At 43.5% G+C, this 26,359-nt stretch overlaps 1 protein-coding gene across 6 annotated transcripts in view; it reads left to right on the forward strand.

Moving 5' to 3' along the window:
- The first annotated feature begins 6,406 nt into the window (after window positions 1-6,406).
- The window catches only part of DOCK3 (dedicator of cytokinesis 3), a 185,773-nt gene continuing 165,820 nt past the window's right edge, over window positions 6,407-26,359 (forward strand). For all 6 annotated transcript variants that reach the window (XM_054281259.1, XM_054281253.1, XM_054281254.1 and 3 more), the window contains exons 1-2: window positions 6,407-6,495; window positions 25,468-25,551. In XM_054281259.1, coding sequence (XP_054137234.1) covers window positions 6,459-6,495; window positions 25,468-25,551 — 121 coding nt within the window. In that variant the 5' untranslated portion in view covers window positions 6,407-6,458. The remainder of the gene's footprint in view (window positions 6,496-25,467; window positions 25,552-26,359) is intronic.

The following is a 26,359-nucleotide window of genomic DNA, read 5'->3' on the forward strand; positions in this document are numbered from 1 at the left end:
GACTGTATATTTCTGTAATCATTAGCTGAGCTGCAGAGCTGTGCCCACAGCTACACTGTGTGCCCCAGCATTCCCACAAGGGAAATTGGGATGAACCCAGATAGGCCCAGCATGACTTTACAAGTTATCCATCTCAGCAGTTCTAAATTCCAGTTTTACCGATTGCTTGTGTTAGCGCTGGTTTTATTCCCTGATCACGAGCTCCTCCCTGCAGAGGGACCGGCCGGAGCCGTGGCTGCTCCCGGTGCCCGGGGCTGCGGAGCAGGGGGCGCCTCCCGCTCTGCCGGGAGCGCTCGGGGAGCTCGGCTGGAGATCTCCGCTGCTGGGGAAGGCTCCGAGCTCCAGCGGGGCCCGGCCGGCTGCGGCTCCAGCACCAGGGACAGCGGGCGGGGAGCCGGGAGCGGAGAGGCCGGCCCGAGCTCCTCAGGGCACCAGCGAGGGCTTAAAGCGGCCCTGAGGCGGCGGGGCTGGCGCGGGACAGAGCGGCGCCGAGGAAGGGGATGACGCGGGATGGGACAGTGCGGGACAGAGCGGCGCTGAGGGAGGGGACAGCACGGGATGGGACAGCACGGGAAGGCCGCGGGGTCGCTGCCCTGCCCTCAGCCTGGCCGGGCGGGACACCTCTGTCCCTTCACACGCACAGCGCCCGCAAACGGCAGCGCAGCGCCCCGGGATGCTCAGCGCTCGTTCCCCGTGATGTGTTGGATGTTGGGCACAAACCAAGGCTCTGCTGCCCCTGAAACAAAGCCGGAACATCAGAAAGAGCACTTAGAAATCCCCAGCCAAACCCTGCCCTCCCTGCTAGGGATTTGGCCGAGGGCTGATTGTGTGATAGCTCAAATCACTTAATCAGCCTCTGGAACAGCAACAGGCTCATTTCCATGAGTGATGGAACCGCTTCTCTGATGTTGTCTTTCAATAGTATAAATTTCTTAGCATGAAAGACATCTCTTCCATGGCAATAAATACATAAATTATAAGAATTGCATAAGGTCAGAAATGAAATGAAAAAAAAAACCCAGAAAAAATGTACTCACAAGGAGAGTTCACAAATGCTTCTGAACTCTCATTTCACAAAATAAGACAGGAGTTAATTATTACTTGTGATAGGGTTTCTTATATCCTGAACATTAAAAGAAATTAATAGCAAAAGGTATAAATTTGTCAAAACAGTGCTAATTAACATTCTATGATTTCTCACCCTTTTAATAAGTAATTTGCTGTAGTGAGAGCATTAAGGATAAGTGAGAATGAAGGTGCAATAGTATTTTCCTCAATATTCTCAATTATTCATGGTACAAGAGGTTTTAAATTATTTTTTTTAAATATTTGAAGGGCAAAATACCGTTTCTTTAGTACAAGGAAAACATTTGTTCAGCATGATCTGTGATATTTTTTATATAAGGTCCATCTGACTAAATAATTACCACCTGCACTGTAAATTTTTGGTAGTTGTACTTGACATATTGGTATTAAGGTATTAGTCAGTCCATTCTCTACTTTTGTGCTGGAAAAAAAACCAAAATCAGTATTTCTCTCCTGGTTTAATCCAGATACTTCTGTGCAAGCAAAATACAAACTTAGGTGCTGGCACAACCACATTGATCTATATTTGTTCTTCTACACGTCCTGTTTTTTTCTGGTTTTATAATTTGTATTCAAGCAATGTTACAAATAGAGTGAAAGTAACTTTTAATATTATATTTGTAACTGTTGTGTAAATTGGTTGTAATAGACATTTTTATGGGGAGTTTTATTTGGTGAGGCTTAACCCCACATGTCTAATGTTCTGGAAGGAGATGAAAACATCTCTTTTTTTGCACCCCATAACTTTAGATTCCCTTTGCTCTGAGGAAGACAACACCAAAATAGGGGAAGTACTGGAATATTTTATGCTGACTTCCATTTTGCATGAAAGAAAAATTCTAGAATGGAAGACCAGAACTATAGTAATTGAGATGTTCCCAGAAAGTTCTGCTTGCTGTATCTCACATGGTGAAGTGAAATGTGTGCTGGTTGCTGTTGGTCATGAGCTGCTGCTTCAGGCACTCCATAGGGAATAAACGATGGAGTGACAGCAGCATGCTGGCAATGCTGCTGCTGGATGGAGCTCTGCTTCCTTCCTGCCACACTGAGAAATGTTGAGGGCTGGGAGCAGATTTGTTTATAAGGAACTCCTTCTGAATTAAGAATTTGGAAAGAGTCCTAAGATAACGGACTTTAATATCCTCCCCAGTCCTGAGCACTAATCAGAAATCATCCCAATTAAAGGTGTGTGAAGTTGTGGGGAACAAACACTGTGATGCCTTGAAGACAAAATTTGTCACTTGCTGCATTTAGATTCCTAAGTTGCTGGTTTGATCCCTCATAAGAAAGAAATCCATGAGATGGCTCTGTCCAATAGGACAAAAAATAGAATTTGGGTTTGTGCACCAAAACCTGAGACCTCCTGCTTAAAAGTTTTAGCAGATGACTTCACCAAAGGAAGAATAGCTCAGTTCTTGGGACACCAGAATCCCTTTTGAGGCATAAAGTAGAAACACTTGATGCTTCAAAAGGACCTGTGAGGTCATCACAGATGGTGATAGAGTGATTTGCTTTGCATCTCTTTGTTTCTCCCTGCAAGGTGAGGGATTCATAATTTAATGGGAAAGTAAAGTTGTTCAGTGCCTTAATTCATCTTAACAACAGGGGAAGAATATGAACTTTAAAGAAACAAAAATAAAAAGTCAGGTGTAGAAAAGGATGGAATGCAATTAAATAAATTGTCTGGTCTGTCACAGGGAGTTGAGATTCATCTCAGATTGGTTTTTTCTGATGGCAAGGGCCCTGGGCCATCTTACTGAAAGAGAGGCTTGAAGTAATAATGGAAGTTACCAGCAACTATAGGCCTGAGAATGGGGAGAAAGGGTAAAGTGTGGGGCTGCACTTCCCTGAAAAAGAGGGCAGGAGGGTGATATGTTCTGTGCTACCTTAAGGCTGGCATAACAGAGAAAGCTGCTTGCAGGGAGGTGTAAGAATCTCTCTGCTTTCTGCACTCTGACCTTCCATTGTCCCTTGCAGAGCATTTGAAAGGATTGTGCAGTTCCCTTGATCTATTTAAGAGAAAGAAACTGTGTCAAATCTCTCCAATCCCAAGCCAGCTGTCTTTCAGATCACATCTATATTATGGCAAGACAGGACAATATAGGATGAACTCTCTAATGTATTTTAATTAACACTGTGTTAAACATTGCTGCCTGCTCTGTTTGGATAAGGACAACTGTGTTTGCAGTAGCAGAACCATAAGCAACTCACAATACCTCTGACAGGACAACTCCTGAGCACAGTGGACATTAAGTAACTTTACACAGTGTTTTTCGGAGATTAGTGCTTTTCTGCTGACTTGACTTGTTCATTTAAATAAGGTCTTGAAGCTTGTATTTGCCTTTATTTCAGTACAGTACAACACAAAACTTTAGTGACAGAACAGCACCTCGAAGACTTCTGCAAGGGAAGGCTCCTTTTCTCTGAAAACCATTAATTTTGGGATCCACAATGCCCACCAACAGAAGCTCTTCTTGTAGCAGCTCTGACATTTACACCAGATTTTACATTTTATTTTGATTGCTGATACAAATTTTTAAAACTTCTTAACAAAACCTTACTAGAAGAAGGCTTTGGATTGCAATTTTGTGTAGTGTTTTCAATGTGCAGACTTTATAAAGGAAAACAAAAACAGCTCCAGGTAAAAAGAAAGAAAAAGAAAGAAAACCCTGGGGCATATAACCCTGAGAATTTCTTGTTTCTGCTTGCTACAGTAGTTCTCTGCTTTTCCTGTGCTTTCCACAGTAGTATGAATATTGAAGCTGGCAGGAGTGAGCTCTGTTAAGAGAGAGAAGAGGCAGCAGAAAGAGTTGTTCTGCAGCAGTGGCTGTTTGCTTTGGTCTCTCCTGTGCACGTGGGTAACCCTGAATTCCAGCTTGGTGCCTGGGAGATTTGTGGCTCTGCCTCCTTGGGAGGATGAGATGTTTGTTCCTTGCTACACTTAAGCTAAGAGTGTTTACTAAAGCAATCAGTATTTCTGGGCAGGTGATAGGAGCCTCATTAAAGGGGTGGATGCAGAGATCAGAGGAACAGGTGTAAATATATTTGGTAACTTTAACTGAGGCAAACTTGCATGCCACTGACTCCACAGGTAAGTACACTGACTTTTTTCTTCCTGAAGTCATGTGGGTCATATGGCCATCTAGTGACCCTCTGTCCACCAGCAGCAGTGCAGAAAAGAGTCAGGAATAAACATGCAATAATATGCGTTGTGTTTCACATACAGGTAATGTGCCATCAGTGTGTGTCCCTGCCAGTGCTGTCATTTGTATGTCCATGGTCACACATATGGCCTTTAAATAAAATGCTATCTGTATGCTGTTAAGTCCTTGCAGGTCCTATTCTGTCCAGCTGGTTCGGTGTCCTTCTGAGAGTTTATCTAACCCTAGAAGAGTCTCACTTGCCTTCCCAAGTTCACCTTCATTCCAGGTTTACCTTAAGGGAAGAGTCAACTCAGAAATTGTTGTAGTTTGATAAAAAAATATGCTGTATTTTTTTCTTAAGCAAGAAAAATATCAGTTTAAGTACTGGTCAGCTTGGCAGCAAGAAGAATCCTTGAAGGGCTGAGACTGTGGAATAAGGAGTCTGCAAGAATTAACCAATTCCTGTCACTGCAGAGGTTTTCTGTTCCCAAAGTACTCAGAAGAGATGGAAAGGTATTTATTATTGACATATACAGAGTAAAAAAACCAAAAACACTTTCTCAAACCCTGGAGCAGCCTATCTCCAACAGATGCAACTCAATGACTTTGTCATGCTTTGTCCCTTCAAAAAGCTATTTCTGCATGCTGTGGGAGTGCCTCAGGAAGGGAAGGAACGGGGCTATTGTAAATACAAATGCCTAAATGTGAATATGAATTAAGGTAGGATGAAATAAGTTGGTTTTTTTAAATGAATAATGTACAAGCACACTCAGTTCTTGGCCACTTGCTGTTTGCTCTCCACACAGGAAAACAAAACCCGACATCCCAAAGCCAAACCAAAACCCAAACAGAAACCTGGCCCTGCTCGGTGGGGAAACAGTAGTTGCACGTGTTAAAAAAAATAAATAATGAAGGTTTCCACAGCAACCCAAGTTCTGTAGTGCAAGTTGATGACTTTCATTCTGTTTTATTATATAATCAGAGAACAGATATTCTATTAAAAGTGTTGGGTACATCTGAAGTTATATTGTTAAAAAGTTTAATGCAATCCTAAAACTTCCCATCAAGCAAGTTGTTTACAAAGGTTTCTGAAAAGGCTGTATAAAAGTGGTTTTGCAGAGGCTCTGACCGGGGCAAGGGCACTGGTCCGTCAGAATACTGCAGGGAGTAAAATTTCAGCTGTAGGAAAACGTTTGTATAACTTATTTCAGCTTTTCCTTTGCTGTGAAGAATTCAAATTCAGTTTTTATGGAAGGAAGCGAAAGCTGAACTTAGAGATGAAATCTAAAGATTCTTTCCCATTTTGGTTACGTGTTCATTGTGGAAACCACGTGAATTTCGCCAGCTATTTAGAAGCTCCGGAGATTATTACCGACAAGAAAAGAAAACAGAGTATGAGCCCAATTTTGATCTAAAGGCTGCTGGTGCCTGTGGTGAGCGCTGCCAGGGCTCGGGGCCGTGGCGCCGGCAGCCCGGACCCCTGGGCGGGGGTCGGGCCAGCCCCGCTGCTGACCAACACGGCCGGGCTCGGTGCTGCACTGCGGGCCGGCCTCCCGGGAGCCGCTCGGGGCGGCAGGTGCGGCGGGGATGGGATGGAGCCGGGGATGGAGCCGGCCATGGGGACGGGACGGGTTCGTGAGGGTGTTCCGACACCGGCCGCTCCCTGCCCGCCCTCAGAGGGCACGCGCCTCCTCGCGCCTCGCGCCCGCGCGCGCCTCGTGCGGCCGCACGGGGGGGGGGGGGGGGGGGGGGGCGGCGCGAGCCGCGCGTGCGCGCCAGGTCCGCCGGGAGCGTGAGGGGGGGCGCGGCAGCCCCGAGTCCTTCAGGCGGCGGCGGCGGGAGCGGCGGCTCGGGAGGAGGAGGAGAACCAGAACGACGAGGAGGGGGCCCGTGGCCGCCGAGCTCCGCGGGGCCGCCGCGTCGGCAGGGCCGGAGCCCGCGGGGGCCGCGCGAGGAGAGGCGCCGGGCCGGCGGCGAGCAGCCGCGGAGGGGAGAGGCGCGGCGGCCGGTACCGCCCGGGCGGGCGGGGGGCGACCTCCCCCCGCCCCCCGGCAGCGGCGAAGCGACCCCTGAGGGCAGCCCCGGCCGGAGCGTGGGGCGGGGGCTGCCGGCGCGGCGCCCCCGCTGAGCGCGGGGGGAGGAGAAGCCGCCCCCGCTCGATGAGCGGCGCCCGCCCGCCCGCCGCGCTCTGCCCGGGGACCGGCGGCCGCGGCCGAGCCATCCGGCAGCATGTGGAGTCCCACCGAGGAGGAGAAATACGGCGTGGGTAGGTGCTGCCGCATCCCTCCCCCGCCCCGCTCGCCCCCTCCTCTCCCCGCCGGACCCCGGGCTGTGCTGTGCTTGTGGGGGGGCGGCCGTTCCCCTCCCCCGGGGCCGGCGGTGGTCGCGGCGCTGCCCCTCAGGTGGAGCCGGGATGGGGGCAGCGCTGCCCGCGGGGCTGTGGGGGCTGCCCGGCGCTGCCTCCCCTGCCCTGCCCGCACCGCTGGATGCGCTCTGCGTGCGCTTCGGTTCGCGTTATTTCCCCGAGCGCCACCGCGGCGACGCCAGAGACGAGCGGAGTTCGGGGGCCCACGCTGGGGTCGGGATCACACAAATAATCAGAAAACGAGTTGCTGAGCCCTTAATCTACTTAAGCGCGCGGTTCCCTTTTCCCTGCGTTTCCATCTGCGGAGCGAGGCGATGTGTGGATGGAGTTGGGAAGGGGCCGGCGCTGCCGCGATGTCTTTAGGGGGCGTCGGTGCTGCACCTGCCCGGCCGCGGGGACGGGGGCGGCCGGGCCGGGGGCTGCGGCGGGCCGGGAGCGGGGCCCGGGGCCTCCGTGCCTGCGGACTGCGCTGCTTTTCCTTGTTTTGGGAAATCAGATTTTACAGCCGTCTGGTATCGTGGTTGCTCTAATCTGAGGCATCACCGTTGGCGGCTTTGGTTTGTTATTTTAGCGTTTAAATCCCTGATAAAAGCAGAAATGTTGCATCTAATGAAGTGGAAGATACAGAATTTCTTTTACTTCTCTCTTGCTCATTTCGATTTAATTTTTTTTAAACTGTTGATTTGTATTATAATAATAAAAGCTACTACTGCTACCCTGATTAGTTACTTAAATGCCTCATTAAATTTATAGTTATCAGTTGTGCATATTGATTTTTAAGTTCCACAGTGTGTAGTGATGATTGATTTCTACAAAATATTTAAAATAGTATCAACAAATTTGCTACGTGATCTGTTAACCGGAACTGTTAAAGTGGGATTTTGGCAATTAACTTGTGAGCAATTAGAAGCCTTAATGCCTCGTTGTTAAAACGTTTTCTGTTAATTTAATAATAAAAAAAATACTTATTAATTTTTAATCTTGTACAGCAAATATTTTGCTTAGTGCATCCCACTTGTCTTCATAGTAAAGAGAGATGAAGCAAATCACTTTTGTTTAAAAAAATAAATTCAAATGCAACATCAGATGAGAACCTGTAAGTGTGGGGTAATAAAAACAAGTGGCAGAAAATACCACCTGGGAGTCGTTGCTTCCAATCCTGTTGCTGTGTCTGTCGGTCACTGGGAGTATATGAAGTTAACAAGCCCTGATCCATCCCAGCTGGATGCACTCAGGAATACCAAGCTGTTGTTTTGCTGGGGATTTTTAATGTAGTTGATGCTGGACTTTTTTTCATACCTCATCTGCTGGGCAGCAGCACCTCTGTTACCCTAGGATGAAACTGACTGCTGTAATTGTAATGGATGCTTCAGAAAATAATTATCTGTCTCCCAAATCTTGTTGTTTTCCTTCTGTTTCTGTAGTTGTTTTTCTTTGCCGTGTTGCAGGGTTTGATATTCAGTGTTTGTTTTTATGTTTGGCCCATGTGCTCAAACAAGAGAATCCTTGTTTTACCTTGATCCAAAAAACAGGTGAACTAATTTTTTTATGCAGATATTTGAAAAGAAAAGCTGGGAAATCTCCAGTCAGGTTGTAAACAAGTCTGGAAGAGGTGTGTGGAAGGGAGAGCAGTGAATGAAAACAAGTGTGATTTCAGTGATGTTCCCTGGGCTGGAGAATATTCCTCTAAGGGTGGGGATTTTTCTTTTGCAGACAGCACACCTGTAGGCAGGGCTGAGGTAACAGCTGAGTTGTGCAAGTTTTGGTGATCTCTAGGCAAGCTTTTTTTATTCTTGAGTAGCTTTAATTACTTTTCCTGTAATTGAAATTTGTTGATAATCCTCCAGAGAAGGAAAATAGGTGAAAAATGCTGCTTATACCTGGGGTTTAGTTACTACAAGTGAGGAGTGGCATGTCAGTTTTTTACAAGTAGATCTGTCATTGCTGGCTGGAAGAGTAATTTTTGTGCATTTTGAAGCAAATAGTCTGCAGAAAGTGTGGACCTGAGGGTTTGCTGCTGGGAGGTGCACTGGCAAAAAAAAAAAAGGAGGGGGGAGGGGAAATAGCAGTGTAAATTATCCTGATTCCACAAGTAACATGTGCAAAAATAATCTTCTTGGCATGAGTCAGTCTTCTGAGCTTATGCCTTTGGGCTTTGGTAGTTTGGGTTTGGTTAGAGCAGCCTCTGTCCAAAAAACCACTGTGGGTTTTCTCTGTGCTCCTGCTAAACCATGCCAAGTTTGAAGGTTTGCCTTTGGGTTAAGGCAATGAACTTTCTGTCCCTGTTGGTGGAAGCTGAGTGGGATCAGTTATCTCTGCAAGTGGAGTACCACAGAGAGGTTTCTGGTGGAACAGGACGGCGCATCTGGGCATCCAGGCCCTGGCCATAGCTGTCCTTGTGTGCCAAGGCAAGGGACAGTGCCACTGGAAGTGCTTCATCCTGATGCTGCTGTCTGTTGAAAGCAGGCTGTGCTCTGCTGCCTTGCCTGGTGTGTCAGAGTGACCATTCACAGAAATGATCCTTCAGACACCACGTTCCCCTCTCAGCACCCGGCTGTGGGGGCTTTGTGTTGTGCACTGCCTTGCAGGGAGCCTCAGAGGCATTCCCTGTGCCTGCTGGAGCCTCAGCAGATATTCTGTGCAGATATTCTGTGCAGCCACAGGCCCTTGGCTGCAGGGCAATGTGACATTTCCTGATGGCAACCTTGGTGCCTTTTGGCCAGCTCTGGAGCTCTCTGTGCCCACCTGCAGTTACAAGGAGTTTTCCACACTTGCAGTTGTGGAACTCCATTGTATTGCCCAGTCCTCACACAGATCACTGCATGCATCTGCAGCAAAGATGTTAAAAGATTGCTCAGGATATTTCTAAATAAATGAAACACTCTCCTAACAACCTTGAAGATCTTCCTTGATTTTATTTCTCAGCTGCTATAGCAACTACCTGGTGGCTGTTGTGAGTAATTCCCCTCTATTTAGAAATACTTATATTCAGTGCCTGTGATCCTAGCTCTGCTTTTAGAACTTGAGACTTGCTGAAGCAAAGCAGACAGTTCTTCCACAGGTGCTTGAGGTGGCCAGTGATGAACACAATTAATAAGAATTCTGAGCTGATTATTGAAGACAAGGCTCTCTAGCCCTCTAGTGTTTTAGTATTTTTAAAGCAGTCTCTCTAAGAAAATATTTATTAAAGTGATCTGATTAGTTAGTTTAATCTTAAAAAACAAGTATTAAATATTAATGTATTAAAAGAAAAAGTTAAATAGAACTCTAGTAAACAACATTTGGCTACTGTAAGAGCTGATTATTTCATTAGACTGTCAGTTTTTCCTCTTTTATTTTTGTTCAAGGAGCACATTTAGGTGGCTTTCCTGAAAGTTTTTTTTTGTTTGCTTGTTTTTTTTTTTTAATTTGATTGATGCTGTATCGGCAAGCCACTTTGTATGGCTGACCATATTAAATATGTATGTATGAGGTCACGGAGGAGGAGAACCTGCGTGCATCAACAGAATCTGTTCTTAGTTTATTCAGAGAATTAGGGTTAAAATCTGTTGTTTTATTTAAAAGTGCTTTTTAAATCTTTATTTTCACTGCTTGTTTGGTAACAATGAAAAATAAATCCGTAAGCACAAATAAATACAACTAAACTTTCCCTTGTTCTTACTAAGAAAGGATGAAACATCACAATGTCCTAGTTATGGTTTTGTACTGCAGCTTATTGATCAGTATCTTGATTTTCTTTCTTTTTTTTCCCCTTGTCACTAGACCTTGGCTTGCACACTTCCAGTTCATATTTATGCTGGGAAAAACAGGGTTGCAGAACTTAGAAAAGTCTTCCTTCCTTCCTCAGGGCTCTTGGCACAAGACCCTGCCTTAGCTGTTGGCACAAGAGGCAGCTGCTGGAGGGGGCTGTGAGTGGCACTGTGGTTGCACTTGTTCACTGGAGTGGTTTGTTACAGCTTTCAAAATGAAAAGTTTCAGAGAGGTAGAGAAAAGTCCCTCTCCCCACATAAGGAAAATGTCCATTGTTTGGATGGGAACCAATATCAATCCTTGCATCAGGTGCTGGGTTAGGGACATAGGTTACATTTCATTTGCTCTCCTGGGTCCCTGTGCCAGGGGATGTCATTGTCTGGCAGCAGGAGGGAGGTGACTAAGGATATTCTTCAGGGATTGTCTGGGAACCAGAGCCAGTCAGGGATGCACTTGGAAACCCTCTGTGCTCCACTGCCTTGGGAAGTGCTGCTGGTACCTGGGGACTTGCTCAGGAAAAGGGGATGATCCAGGGATTGGAGTAATTTCCATTCACTACTTTGCTCCTAAGGGCCTTTTTTCAACCTGTAGGCCTTAAGAATGAGCAAAGGAATTTGTCAGTCAGGGATCATAAGGGAAATGTATACGTGTTATTTAACTGGATGGGAGATGAATCACACCTTGAAATGTCTCTGGAAAAGAGCAGCTCCCAGGATGCACCTGATGGGATGTGATCATATAGACAGGAGAGGTTACTGAAGTGTCATTAAGTGTGGTGGGCAAATTCAGCTCAGAGTAGGGTAAATCTGGAATTTTGTGGGTGCTGATAGAACTTGGAGATTAAATGTCCTCTTTTGGGCAAGAGAATAATATATTTTAGCTTGTTTGTCATAGAAAAGGCTAAGCCAAAGAATTGTGGTTAGACCAGCTCTCATGAAGAGCTGATTTGCAGAACTGGATGAGAATTCACCTGTTAGATATCACTACTTTGAGATTATTTAAATACCAGTTGTTCACAAATACATTTGCTGTATAAATTAGCCAAAACTTTCTAAATACAGGAGGAATGAAGTTGAGAAGCTCACAAAGGCAAGAAGTGAGATGTGTATGTTTAACAGTTCATTGCATGGCTTGTATGGGACTGTGGGGGTGATCCTGGAGTAAGAAGTCATAGTAGCACAGTATGGGTTTAAATTTGGATGATTTTGTGGGTTTTAGAGCAATTTTCTCCATTTCTTTGTTATTGTGCTGTATTAGGTATTCAGTTAAGACCTGCAGGACTTCAGCCACTGGTCAGTAGGGTGGGGGCAAAAGCACTTCCTCCCCAAGCTTATCCCCAGCACAGAAGGGATTTTGTTTTTAGAATGATTTTCTAGGGGTGGAAACATTTTGATATTCAGGCTTTCTGTCCTCACCTAACAGTACATCCAGTAACAAGAGGCATTTGATGATGTGAGTTGGCAATCTTGGACAACTTTTCCTCCATGTTTAATGGAAATAGGGTTGGGTGGGGAAGAACTTGAAATTGGAATTTCTATGCATAGTAGTGCAGATTAAAAGCTTCTGACTTGCTGAAAAAAAGGTTAATCAGGTTCTATCAGGTGTTTCTTGTGTGCTTTGGGTTTAAATTCCTTGTTCAAGTGTTCAGAGTGAAATTAGTGAGGACATGTAAAATAATTTCACTTTTGAACCACTTAAGGGATAGAAAATTGATGTGTGGGTATGGGGTGATGGTGCAGATTGTGGTTTGCAGCTGTATGTGGGAATAGAGGGAAGATAACTTTTTGTTAGTCCTCTGAAAGCAAATTCCTTAGGGCACAGTCAGTGGTGCTGGCTCAGCTGGACGTGGGTCCCACTACCCTTGCAAAGCCTTTTGTGCAGCAGTTCTGCCCTTAACAAGTCAGGCTCCAATGCCGGCATCAGGGAAACATGTAAGGACTATTACCAGAATTTGCAATTAGAAAATTCTCTACCACGTATTTGCTGGCATTTCAAAGCCCACAGGAGGGGGATGATTTGGAATGAGGAAGTTTTCTGTGTTCGTGTGCAGTGACATGTCAATAGACAGGCTTAGCACATTAAATTGTTATTTGGAAATGATTCTCATACAGAGGAGCTGGAACTGCCTGATGGGACCAACAACTGGTGTTACTGGTGGCCATATGTATTCCATAGATTGGTTCTCTTGAGAAACAGGAGCACTTCTCAGATGTGGCTGTGAAAACACCAAAGAATGGGAAGTCTGTGGAAAATTATTTAGCTCTTGAAGAGACTGATGCAACTTTTCTCTCCTTCTCCAGAGAAATTTTTCTTTAATTTGTGTGGTTGCTAAGTTTGTTGTGTTCCTCTCTCAGCTGTGCTGTGCACTGAGGAAGGGGCCAAAGGAACCATACCATGGGGTCTTGGTCCAAAACCAGCTGTGACTGACAGTGCTCCTTCCACTGATTGTTTTGAAGTTATGAAGCAACCTTAGTCTCACAACATTTCTCACTTTGTTCTGCTTCAAAATCTGTCTGCTCACTGAACCTCAGGGCAAATAGAAAATATCTCACTCAAGTGCCTGATGTTAAAATCAAACCTCTGTTCAAGTTTTTCCATGTCAAAATGAACTTTGTGATGTTTTCTGAGAGCCTGAAAGCATCTCTAAAGGTTTTTTGGCCATAATTCCTTCCTCTTAGACATGTTTTATTGTTTGTTCAAACAAAAAGTCCTTAGTCCAAACTTAGGGAATATATTTGGGAGGCAGGGAAGTGAGGCTTTGAGCAGCCTGAGTGCTTTCCAGTGCAGTTGTGAGGTGATTGCTTATTCCAAGGATAAGATTTCCCTCTTCAGCTTTTAACTACTTTTTCTTTTCTTGAGTCTTTCTGGATATTAAGCTTTAAGAAAAGCTTATGACAAGTGGTGCCAGCTAACTCTTGGTGATTAAAAGCAGCCCTTTGTGCTTTCAGAGGTAAGCTGCTGTTCTCTGAAACATGCAGACAAACCTTTATTCTTATTTCAGTGCAAGGAAGCTGGGGCACAAAATGCTTTTAGTGTTGGCAGTTGATGGAGTGGTGAATTATTTTATTTTCTTTCTGTTGAATGTAAGTCTCTGAGCTACCCAGGGTGCCAGAGTGTAGCTCAGAGTGCTTTGGCAGGTGTCTCACTGTTCTGGAAACCTCTTGTGGCTGTGTTTCCTTCTTCCCTCTCTAAATGTTTATGAACAAGATGTTTATGAGTATCTGCACTTTTAGTCTTCTGAACCTGATAAAGGAACCCTTGAGTTTATGTCAGAGAAACCCAGAACTGTTAAACAGAAGGCAGTTGCAAGCAGTCTGTGACTGTTTGGGTGACAGTGCACCAATGGTCCTTTGCCATGCTGGGTGGGCTGCCCAAACTGGTGGTGAAGGGAGCAGAGAGCCTTTGATAGGAGGATATCTGTCAGTGCTGGATACTCCCTGTAGGGAGCAGTGGCTGTTTCCAGTGACTGACTCTGGGTGTGGGGGGATAGGAGGAGATGTTTCTGTTTCTCCCACCTGTTCCTTTGTGGAGAACAATGCCTGTGGCAGTGTCTGCAGAGCTGCCCACTTCACCTGGGCACTGCTTTGTGTATGTGGGGCTGTGTTACATGGACACAGAGTGGAGGCTCAGGTGAGAAAGTTTCAGCCAGAGTGGGACAAGGAATCCAAAAATATATGAATTACTGGAAAAAAGGGTTATTGAAAACTCTGGTTGGAACTTTGGTGCATCTTTGTGTTTGGTTTCTCTCTCTAAATGCTCATGATCTGAATGACTGGAGACCTGAATTTTGATAAACCAAAGATACAACAGTGTAGTTCTGCTGCACCTGTTAGAGCTGGATCAATATTTTTGTGAAATAGTCTTGCCCTGACATCTGCTGTTGCTGTCCAGAATGGAGCTGGACACTGCCTGTGGGCCTGGGGTGTGAGGGATGAGGGCAATCCTCTCCATATTGTGCCTCTGTTTAAAGGTGATGCTGTGAGGCCTTTCCTCCAGCAGGGATTGTTAGAGTGGGAGGAGCTGTCCTGGGACCTGGAAAGGTCCTGGCCCTGCTGTGTGTGCAGAGCATCCACTGGGAACCTGCCTGCTGGGCAAGTGCGTGGTGATATCCATCCATCCTCCTGCTCAGCCCTTCCCAGTGCACTGATCTGAGGGGAGGGACCACTTGTTTTTCTTTTTAACAGATCAGTGTTTGGTAATCTCTGTGGTCCCAGGGGTTTATGCCAAGGAAGATTGTGTTTCAAGCACTGCTCTTGCAGGAACAGCTTCTCTTTGGACTCTGGGGCAGAGGAGGTAGAAAATGGGCTTCTCTCTCTTTCTTCATCTCAGCAAGGCCCCAAACTGCAACTACTGATCTTGTTGGGTTTGTTTGGTTGGTTTCATTTTGGCATTTTCTCTCCCACTTCTGGAGTGACTGTATTTCTGGCAGAAGACCATATTCTCCTTTTAACAGGGGGAGAATGCTTTATTAAATTAAATAAATAAATAAACCTGTATGGAGGACACAAAAAGAGAAAAGGAGGATTTCCCCAACATCTCAGATGATGTTGATAGCATTAAATAATGCACATTTGCTTCAGTGAAGATTGGAAGAGTTGAAAATCATGAAAAGAAAACCTTTTCAATTTTGCCAGTCAAATGCTTTTTTCCTTTTTTTGTCTTTTAGTTGCAAACCAAAAAAGTCAAAGTTCTTATGGGTGGATTGACAGGTTTCATAGATGTCTTCAGCAGAGTTCTTGTGTAGCAGCCAGTACAGGCTGACTCTATAAATATTATAGAGTTTTCAACTAAAATGCAGGAGCTGTATGCTGGTAAATTTATTTTTATAAATCTGCCCTATCCTTCCCTTCCTGCTGCTCATTGAAAATGTGCAAACTGACCATAAATGCCCAGGTAGCTTTAATGTGTTAAGAACTTATTGAACAGATAGATGGGAGGTGTGAAAGTCTCAGGCTGTAGCCTGTGCAGAATGGGACAGGCTGGAAGGTGCTGTGGGGTGATCCCTGAGGCTTTGCTGTGTGAACATGAGCCAGTGGTGTTCTCCTGTCCCTGGCTGTGTTCCTGGGCACCAGCATGGTGTGGAAATGCTCTCTTCCTCCTCCAGTTGCTCTGGGGCTGCACCTCACAGTATGAGGGGTGAGGTGAGGAGGTGGGAACAGGGGGAGAGAGGAGGGTCTGTGAGATCCGGGCTGGTACAAGCTGGGAATGGAGCATAGGAAAGGGTTGGCTCGTGGAGAGCAGCTGTTTGGGGAGGTGCAGACACTTCTCAGAGCTGCAGGGTGAAAGGAGGAGCCGTGGGGGTGAATTCCAGTCAGGGACAGTGATTCCCACAGTGCATGTGGGAAAGCCCTGGAGCAGGGTGCCTGGAGAGGTGCTGCAATCTCCACCCTCCAGGAGAGTCAAAACTTGATTGGTTTCTTACCTTGTTTCTGGTGTTGAACAGTGAGGTGTTCAACAGGCTCACGTTTCAGCCTGTGGAACGCAGAGCAGCTCCTCACCTCTCTGGGCAGAGCCTGCCCAGTTCTCTTTGCCAGCTGGGTTTGGAAAGAGGGAGAAGGTTTCAGAAACTGAAGCAGCCTTTGCTGTCTTTCAGAGGGAGAGAAAGCCTGCTGCATTCGCTTCCTGCATAGAGGGAATGATGTATGGGTGAATGAACTGATGGAAGAGAGTGACAGGAAGAGGATGAAGTACCAGCATAGATCCTTGCAAAGCTGGGATCTCTGGAGCTCAAGACCAGTCCCTTAGCACAGCTAAAGCAGTGGACAACACTGTGGGTTTTGGTCCCTTCCTTCTTTCCCTCCTCCTGCCACCAGGATGTGCAAAACTATTTTAAACAGCTCATGATTTTTCAGCCCAATCTCTATTTTTATCTTGGAGGGCAGGGGAAGGATGCTTGCAATCCTTTGCTCTGCTACTGAATGATCACCTTTCTTCTCAGGCATCTGTTTCTTTTTTTGCAGGAATATTGTCCTGGCGCTGCTATGACTCAGTAGAGAGAGGCGGTGTTGCTAGGCAGCGGGTGAGCACTCTGCAGATGCCATGTGATGGCAGTAAGCTGCCTTGGAATAATCCATTGGTGGCAGTATTCCTGGCTGGGGTTCTGTGCTGCACAAAGAAAGAAGCATCTCTGACAGGAGCAGATGCTGCCTAGCAACTGCCACTGCTCCCCGAGCAGCCTGAAATACCTTCACTTAATTGTGCTGTAATTTGGGCAGTGCACAGAACCCAAAGTGTGATGCCTGGCTTTCAGTTCTCAGGTATATTCTTCTTCATCAAGATTTGGCATAAAAGTTCATAAAGACCATTAATAAGGTCAAAAAATTTTAGCCCTCTTCTAAATCATGTCTTTTGTTTAATCTGTACTCTTCGATTGTAATGTTTGGATGGCTTTTAATCAGCTTTTGATAATCTTTTTTGTGTGTGTGTATTACATTAGTGCCTGGCAATTCCAATCGGATTAGAGCCCTGTTCTGTGTCATGTGTACCAGTGCACTCTGCAAGAAATGCCCCTTCTGCAAAAACTTCGTTTCATTTGGGTTTTTAAGGTGTAATTGGTTATATCCTCTCTTCCATATCTAAATTATTCATTTTGTCATCTTGCTTAAACACAGGAATGTTTTAGAAGTGCTGTTCCCTGTATTCTTTGTGGATGTACTTACTGAATGAGGCCTGCACTTGCAAATAAATCTGCAAGTCTCAGATTCATTTCTGGCAAATAATTGAAACCCTCACGCACAATTAATAATTTAAATACTTGGAAGGTGTATTGTGAGGGTGAAAACATTATAGCAGGTATTTGTAGAATAAAATGGAAATGTTTTTCTTTTCATTTCCTCATGGTTCTGCTCCCTTGTCAAATATTATCAGACTCTAACTGTGCAATCTATGAAGCTGCCAGGTTTAATCAAGCAGTTCCACAAAGGAAAAAAATTAATAATATTGGCCTTTAATTTTGTTATAAAAATGTGAAAGGGTTTTTTTTTAATCACAAACTACATCTTGTTATTTTAAATTATTAAACCCACAATTTTCTGTGTTCAAGAACTTCTTTTTGTTGGGAAAAGGTTTGTGGTTCTGAGAGAGGCTCAGACTGGAAGGTGTGGGGAGGTTTGGGAAGTATTAATTCAGTGCTGCCGTAGGCGTGGTTGTGCAACACAGTTGCCTCACAGAAAGGTAAAGCTGAATCTGCCTCTCCCTTGTCCTCTGTGGGACCATTTGTGTCAGTGCTGGTTTTCCTGCCCAGTCATCCTGCCCCAGCCTGGAGACTGTTCCCTCTGCCAGCCCTAAATGCAGAAAATCCACATCTGCTCTTCTTGGAAAATGCATTATTAAGCAAAGGTAGCTTAGAAAATTCTCAAAACACAAATACCATGGAGTGGAAGAATAAAAATTGTTCTGTCACTTGTTTAATACAATTCCTGGGAGTGTTGGTGCACAGGAGCCAAACAAGTGAACCCCCATTTCTGTGATGGAAGAGTTGTGTGGAGTTCTGGGCTCATGGGGCTGTTAACAGTGGGTGTGGTTCCACAACATTTGGGTGGCTCCATAGAAGAAAATGTATAGAAAATGCTACTAAATACATATATAAAATTAGTACAAATAAAAACCTTCTTTTAGGAAGGCCCAGTCCACAGATGTCTCAAGTTGGAGGAAGCCACATCCTTGCCCTGTTCTAATACCCTTCATTCCCCTCCTTTTAGCTTCTGTTAGGGAAAAGTTATTGGATTTAGAGCCATCTTTGGGCTCACCTGGTGACTCTTGGGTTACATGGAGCCTTTATTATCACCTGGGTGTTATAGGGAAGAAAATAAAGTTTATCTTGTTCAGCTCTTAAACCTAGCATATATTGTGTCATACTAGACACTTTTAATATCTGGATTAATTGGAAAATTATTTCAGGGAAAGAGACATGCTCATCATAGTATTTGTTTATCAGTTTGGAGTAATTCCATTATTTTCTTAAATATAAAATATTAGCTAATATGATAATGATCTAGTATTTAATTCAATCTTTAATACTAATCAATCTAAATCAATCTTAAGCTCAGGGATTGACTTGTGTTCGGTGTTAACTGTGACAATGAGTAGCAGTTGAATACAAAATGCTGTATAAGGACTGTGAAATTTCAGTTTGTGTTTACCCTAAGTAAACACATACTCCCAATTCTTAGCTGGTGTGCTAGAGGTGTGAGTTTAAAACATGCTCATGTGTTATAAAGCATAAATTACACCGGCACAGAACTTGGGAGCTCTGATGTTTGTAGCACAGAGCACAATCCAGTGTCTGCTCAGTGTGATTACACCTTGTCAAGGTATTTTGGGTATGGAGCAATACAGCTGCAGCTGTGCCTCTCCCGTGTGTTCTGCCTGCCATTCCTCCTGCAATGGGTTTAGTTGAGGATCTGCTGAGGGATGGTCAGTGCATAATCTGAATAACTGCAAGCTGAGTGCAGTACACTCAGTCATTTTTTATGAAAATTAAATTACATGCTTTAACCTGAACCACTTGTTCTGCAAGTGTCATCTAAAAATATTACAAGCTACCAGAATTTTAATAAGGTAGATAATAATATTACAATGAGTTGAGGACTGGAAAAAACTGTCATGAAGTCCAAGAAGATCTATCTTTTGTAAATGGAGATGTGTTGAAAATTCAAGAAATTACAATTCCCCCCCATATTAACCCATAGAGTCCATTAAATCATGGCCTTACCAACATCTTATGATAAAGAAAAATCCAAATGTGGTTTAGCATATTGGGTCTGTTCCAGTAGCAATGATTTCTATTGTGAATGTGAAAATCTAGGAAATAAAAAATAATTTTTAAAAGCCCAATTTAATGATTTGGAGACACATAGTCTAGATTTGGAAAAAGAAACAATGTAAACATGGAAAGCTCTTGAACTGATTTTGTTTCTCAGCCCTTACTTAAATAAGTCCTTCTTATTTTCATTGTTACATCTTGGACAGTAGGGAGGGAAAGGGTTCTGTTCCTTTATGAAAATAAACAAATTACTCATGAGCTGAACTGATATTGTGTAGTGTAAATAGAACATTATGCAAGATCAAAATATTTTTGTAGTCTTCAGTGAAATGTGTAGAAATAGGTTAAAAAAATAAGAAAGTACATGAGAAGGCATATTGCCCTGTCAGTTCATTGCATAACTTTGTGCAAATGCTAAGAAAAAAATCATGTTTTAAGGGGATGAGCAGCTGGATGTGTTGGGCTGGGTACTTCTCTGGCATTTCCCTGTTGTTGTCCTGGGTTTTCCCACTGTTGATGTGACAAACGTGACACATTTCTATTACTGTGCTTGTCAGGGCATTGGCATCCATTGGGAAGAGAAATGATCAGTGGCAGCATTGCAGCCCGGGTGAGACTGGGCGGGCGGGACACGGGAACCTGAACTGGAAAGGATTTTAACAGCAAGATACATTTTAAATTTTATCACCGCAAAAATCAAACCGCTTCTGCGGCTGGCAGCAGAAAGCAACAATGACACAGGTGAAACCTGATTCAGCATTTCTGTGTGGGTTTTGCTCTCCTCTTTGCCATGCTGGAGTTCGGGTGGGTCCCAAAGCAGTCACTGGCCCAGGACAGCGGAAGCTCAGGCGGTGCCTGCTCGATAATGCCCGCGCTGCAGCCCCGTCCCAGCCCCAGCCCCAGCCCCGTGCCTGCCCCGGCCGTGGGGGTGGAGCCTTCCCCGGGCTCCGCGGCTTCCTGGGACGGGGCAGAGCCCAGCGTGGGGCACGTCCGTGGGTTTGTCCGGTTGGCTTTGGAGCTCCAGTGATTATTTCATTTCTGTCACCCACGGTATCTCATGAGGACTTTCACAGTTTGTGCACTGTGTGGAAAAGTACTTTAATTAAGTTCTGAACTCTGCTGCTTCATTTGACACAGCTCTGCTTTCTGAACTGGAAGAGGTGGATAGATAGCAACAGTTCCCTGTGCACCTTCTGTCAGTTCTCCCCTCTCCACCCTTTCAGCCTTCCTGGTACAGAAGTCCCATGGTGGTTAACAATCAATCACATAAAAGTCCTTATTCAGTCCTTGCTACGTTCTGTCTCACTTCTTTCTACCCGTTCTTATGCTGTTCAGTCCTTTTTGGCAAAGGGGAAAATGGCTCATGGGGTTCATTGGGAATTTTATGCAGTACTATGGGTAATAGTGCCTTCCCTTTTTTCCCAAGATGATATTCTGTGTGATGTGGGGTGGTCTCTGACAGTGGCAGAACACTGAATTTTATGGTAAGACTTCTGACACTCCAGGGTTCCACTCAGTGTGGCACTAGCAAGGGAGGGGATGATGATTTTGTGTGTGAGGTGAGGATTGTTCATCCCTCATGGAATGCCATGCAAGTGAACTGAACACTGCTCGTCTGCCACTTCTACTTGTGGAGCTTGTATATAGCTCTTTATTACTCTGAATAGCCTGAGTGGCCTTATAAACTTTGTGGCTTCTCTAAACAATGAGATTTTTTTTTATTATTTAGGAATACTTCAAACAGGAAGGGTTCCAACAGAGATCCCTTCAGAGCTTGCTGCTCAATCTGTCCTCACTAAGGGAAATGGCTCTTTTATTTCACATCACTTTTATTTATCTGTGCTGATTATTTATCTGTGCAAACACCTGCCCACTTTATCACAGCCAAGTGCAGTTTCTCCAAGAAAGAGGGGGCTGTTTGAGAACATAGTTTGTAAAGCCTCCTGAATTGTATCAATGGAATCATCTCTGTTCACATAGCAAAGAGCTGCTTTAGGTGGAGTACGGGAGGAGTCAGAGGTGTGCAAAGATGCATTGGCTTAACAGGTCCTGTTTGACTTTTGATGCAGTTTCTCTTCTGCTGGAGACTTGCAGTGCAGCTGTTTATATTATACTGTGTCAGGGTATATCCATGGGCAAGGAAAATCTGTCATTTCTTGGACCCTTGACTTTTGAAACCATTATTCCAATGCCATCTGTTTTTATATGTTGTACCCCACAATCCCTTCATGTGTTCTGGTACAGCATGAGGGTCACTGCCTGTGTGAGCTGGGATGTGCCTTTCTTACTGATAAATTCCAGAGGTGAAGAGGGAAGGATTTCCTTTGCTGTGGTCCAGTTTAAGTCCCACAGATAAGGGACTTCAGTCCTGGAGATAATTCCTGGATCACATGGCATGTGGTGCTTTTTCAAAGCTTTCCTCTTTAGTGAATGTTGGCTGTAACTGCTGGCTGAAATGACTTGGTGAGGGGAACTATGACCTCCTTATAGAGCTGAATGATGGCAGGGGGCTTCATATCTGAAAATGGATATTAAATATTTCAGCAGCGTGTCCTGGAGTCCAAGAGGGATCAGTCACTTCTGTAAACTGGTGGGTAAAAGCTTTGCTTTGTGCCTGTTTGGATGATGTGTTACTTGTGTGTTCTGGTGCCCGAGGACATGGATCTTGTAAGAAATGATGGGAGCTTATGGATGGATGGACAGTTTGTAGGTGATTATGTTGGGTAAAGAATTTCTCTTTACATGGAAAGGAAAGAAATCAGTTGTCAGAGTGCTCTCTGTAAATGGTTTTCTTCAGAGTAGTTGAATTACTCTGTATTTCTTATTTATATTTGTGATCATATTTTTCAATTAATTCTGCTGTGAAGAATTGTGTACCTAAAAGGGACTCTGTAAATAAGGTTGTCTTACATAATGCATTTTTATCTTAACAAATGAGTAGCATCCATAACTTTTTGGGAAGTAACTGTTGGAATAATAAATCAGACTATAAAAGAGCCTTAAATTTCTGTGATTCGGTCATAGTCCACGAGTTGTTTTTACCATTCTTTTTTATTTCAGAAATGTTAAATTTTGTTCTTGTTACGCAGTGTAGCAAGACATTTTGGTCTATTGGGTCAGTTTACTTGGATTCTTTAATTTTTCCTGACTTCGATTCAGTGTGGCTGGAAAATAATTTACTCTTGAGATTTGTCTTGCACTGTTCTGGTAATACTTATATTGCTATTCACCAATCCTATGGATTGATTATTAAAATTGTCAAACAGAAGAGACTAACATAATTTATTGATGATTACAAAAGGAATTAGATTCAATACTGTTGTATTGAGAATGAAGGGGGAGTGTTACTTTTGTATGAGAATTAAGTTTCTAATTGAATATGATCACAAAGATTGTATCTAAAGCTGATGGAATCAGTTGATTTCTGTTTTGTAATTTTTGCTTATTTAGGCTTTTTTTTGAGTGAAGTAGACCTAAGAAAAGAGCTTTGTTTATCTTATGAACAGAGTGCTCTGAATTCTGAAGAGCCAATCACATATTATACAGTCCTTCTATCAGATGTTCTTTGTGTGACCAGTAGAATCCTATTAAAAATGGACAGTTTGTATCTGTAAACTAACACATCTGTTAGAATCACTTTCTGTAAGACTAAATATATTCAAGTCACCATTCCTGACCATGTTTTGAAAAATTGTTCTGTCAGCAATTGAAAAAACCCCGGTACTGTCTTTTCCTGGTACCTTTCCTTTAGCTTTTATTCCAAACCCACCTGTATTATTACATAATAGGCAGATATTTGATAGCCAAAGAACTGGTGATTTCTTTCCCAGCTGCATCCTTGATTCAGTAGCTTTAATATAGTAAATAATTGTCATAGGAATTCTGCTGCTGTTTGTCAATTCAGAGCACCTAATGCAATGTTAGCATGCAATAATGTTTTCAGAGTTACTGTTTCTTGTTGGGCTTGGCTGAGTAAGAGCAGTTGAGTTGTTTTTCCTCCATGATTTAACTTTTCTATTGTCTCCAACCAGTAACACCCACCAGTCCCATGAGTGGTGTCCCTGTCATGAGATCCATGGCATGTTCAGAACAGATGAAAATGGTCTGGAAAATGGCTTTTAATATTATCATGCCTGTAGTAATTCTTAAAATTAATAATGTGTCTAAAATGACTCTCATAAGTTAATATCTAATTACTGTATTAATACTTCTCCATTTTGTTTTCTGATGTTTTCAAAGGTAACTTTTTACTCAAGCTGTTTGAAATTCCCCTTTTTGAGACATACATGAATTTTTTTTAGTGGTTTTGTTGGTTTGAACTAAAAAAAAAAATCACATTTTAATACAGGACTTTGTGGTATTTTGCAAATCAGCTTGTATGTTCCAAATTTGGTAAAGTTGCAAATTAGAAGAAAGAAAACATTTTCTGTGTTTAAAGGATCCAGCTTTGTAAAATACTGAAGAGGCAAAAAAAAAGAAGGAAAAGCCATTGGAGGTTTGATAATGTCCTGCCAGTTCATCATTTCAGTTGTCAGTGTTCCTGCACTTTGGGAGAGGCTTTCAGTAGTTTTTCTTTGGTTGAAATCCATATTTATGATTTCTTCATGGGTGAAGAATGGATGCAGAATGCTGATGAGCTGAGTTTTTGTTGGATTATGCTGTCTGCATTATTCCAGTCTGGAGCCAGTGGTTGTGTTTCTCCTGCCTCTGATGTAAACAAGAATTTAAAGGCTCATTTAACTGACGGTGACTTCTGCTGGGCCATAAGAGCTGAGAGAGCAGTTTAGGCTTCTTGATGAAATTCTGAGTTCTTAACTCTTGGGATTAAATCCTGCATTGAGTCTCACTGGGGAAATGCAAGCATTTGGTGCCATTTGGTTCCCTTTAGATCTTTTTTTCACTCTTTCTTGTGTTGGCCTCATGTGGGTGTTTGCCTGATGGGTGTAGTTTGTTCTTCCTTTCCCTTGCCCATTATGAAGTGTGTGCAAAGGGTTAAAATGCAGTTTCGTTTTGGTGGAAGTTTTGTATCTGCATTTCTCATTATTTCTTAGAAATCCAAGGTTCAAGAGCCCAGCCTCGTGGTACATGGTGCAGGTGGGAGTCCTGGGTTCCATGGTGTTCTTCAGCTTTCTGTGCAGTCAGAAGGGACTCATGGCTTTGGCATGGGAGGATCTTTAGGGAGGAGCTGGACTCAGGTGCTTGGAGCATGGTGCTGGGAACTCCAGGGCCATGGGTTTGATCCCTCTATGGGCCATTCACTCGAGTTGGACTCAGTGATCCTGGTGGGTCCCTTCCAACTCAGAATATTCTGTGCAATGTACAAATGTGCCTCCATCACATGGGAGCACCTTGACCACAGCCGGAGTGTTTGCATTCCGAGGGGAGTGAATTTCCACCTGAACTGGAGAAGGGGATGGTGCCCACTGGGGGTCACTGTTTCAGCTCAGGAATTCCACTTGGAATGCTCCGGGGTGTGGAGGTGGCAGGGGAGCTCTCCTGGGTGTGTTTACCTGGAGCAAGGTACTGGAGTGCTGCGTTCAGTCTGTGCCTGGGGCAGTTTTAATGCTGGGCCTGGGGGCAGGTAGGACCTTACCTGCAACTCACCCTGGTTTGAGGGAACTGCCCATGTCCATGTCCCTCTTGTATTTTGATAAATATAGCTGAAGAATATATCATTATATACTGTGAATATTTAAAACTTCTTTTAAAAAACAAGTTTAATTTAGTGGTTTTATTTATTGTATTAATATTTTGTGAAGCATTTAGATAGGTTCTTATTTTCCCTGGTTAATGAAAATTAGGGATACCTGGAAAAGTAAGATGTGTTATTGTGTTAGATAGTGCTTATGAAAAGTACAGATTCTTATGGATTCTTTTGTATGTCTGTTTAAATATAATATATAGTATTATAGGATTTTTGCAGTCTATTAGATGCACAGATTATATTTGAAATAGCTTCAACTTGGAGAAAATTAATTGCTGGAGTTGATTTCCTGTTTTAATCTCTGCAATTTGGGCAGCCTGTTCCATTGATGGGTTGTGAAGTAGAGTAAGAATTGTGAGACAAGGAAATCTTTGTATGCAATATAAATCAGAGGTTGCTGATTAAAGTGATTACAAGCCTTGCTTAATTTAAATTTTTTTTTAAAAGCTCAACTTTTATGGTCTTGTTGATCTTAATTTCCGATAAGGGCCGGAATAAACACACCTGATCAGGAAAAGTTGGCTGACAGGTTTTCTGGGCAGCTATGTAAGAGCTATTTTTATTCAGGGAGTGAGCTAAAGGGCTATGCTTAGAAGAAAATTCACACAAAGATCCAAGCCTCATATGTCTCTCTCTCTTTTTCCCCACCCTCCAGTGATATGCAGCTTCCGAGGAACTGTTCCGCAAGGCTTGGTCCTGGAACTAGGTGAAACTGTCCAGATCCTGGAGAAATGTGAAGGTAAGTGTGATGGCCAGGAAGGAACCCCATTTTCCATGTGAGAATATACCAATATCTTAATCTAGCAGATTTTAATAAATTCTTTGGAAATCATGATGCATCAAATCAAAGCACTTGAATAAAACCTACTCTGACCCACTTTCCGTAGGAAAGGCTGAGTGCTCTTGGCACTAATCCAGTCTGATAGGGGGTCAGTGTGTTTGAAGTTAACCATCTGTCCAGAAAATCTTGAACCCTGACCTGATTGTTGTATTGTAACTGGGTCTTACACTGAATTTTCATCATGTAAAGTACAGAATCAGTATCTTTTTTTTACTGTATTTTCTCAGTGTTACTGTTATGCATTTCTATTAAGTGTATCAGTTTAATTACTTAAAAACATCTGAGCAGGTGGAAAATATTAGTTATTAAATAGATTTGCAATATCAGAAAAAATGTAAAATATATGGGTTTAGGGGGATTTTTCAGAATTTATTTTTGATGTGTATTTTTGTACTTAAAGCAAAATGCCATTGTAAATTTTATAGTTCTTATGTGGCTGAAGATGTCTATGTGTGAATAAATCGAATGTCCTCATGCTCAGCTTTATTCACAATGAAGAATGTGATTGAAGTTCTATGTAAAAGGAAAATTATTCTTATCCTAACGTTCAAGCAAGTTTTGTAAAACGTGTCTGGTGAAAAATAGGTTGACAAGACACAGTAACAGTACATGTTCACTGTAGTCTGAGGTGGAATAATGTAACCTTATTCCTGAAGTGCTGAACAAATTCAAAACCCAGATCCACAAATTTGAATTCCAAATTAAC

The sequence above is a fragment of the Melozone crissalis genome, unplaced genomic scaffold (genome assembly GCF_028551555.1).
Source record: "Melozone crissalis strain CALT ecotype California unplaced genomic scaffold, PUWL_Pcris_2 ptg000029l_1, whole genome shotgun sequence".
Lineage (NCBI taxonomy): Eukaryota > Metazoa > Chordata > Aves > Passeriformes > Passerellidae > Melozone > Melozone crissalis.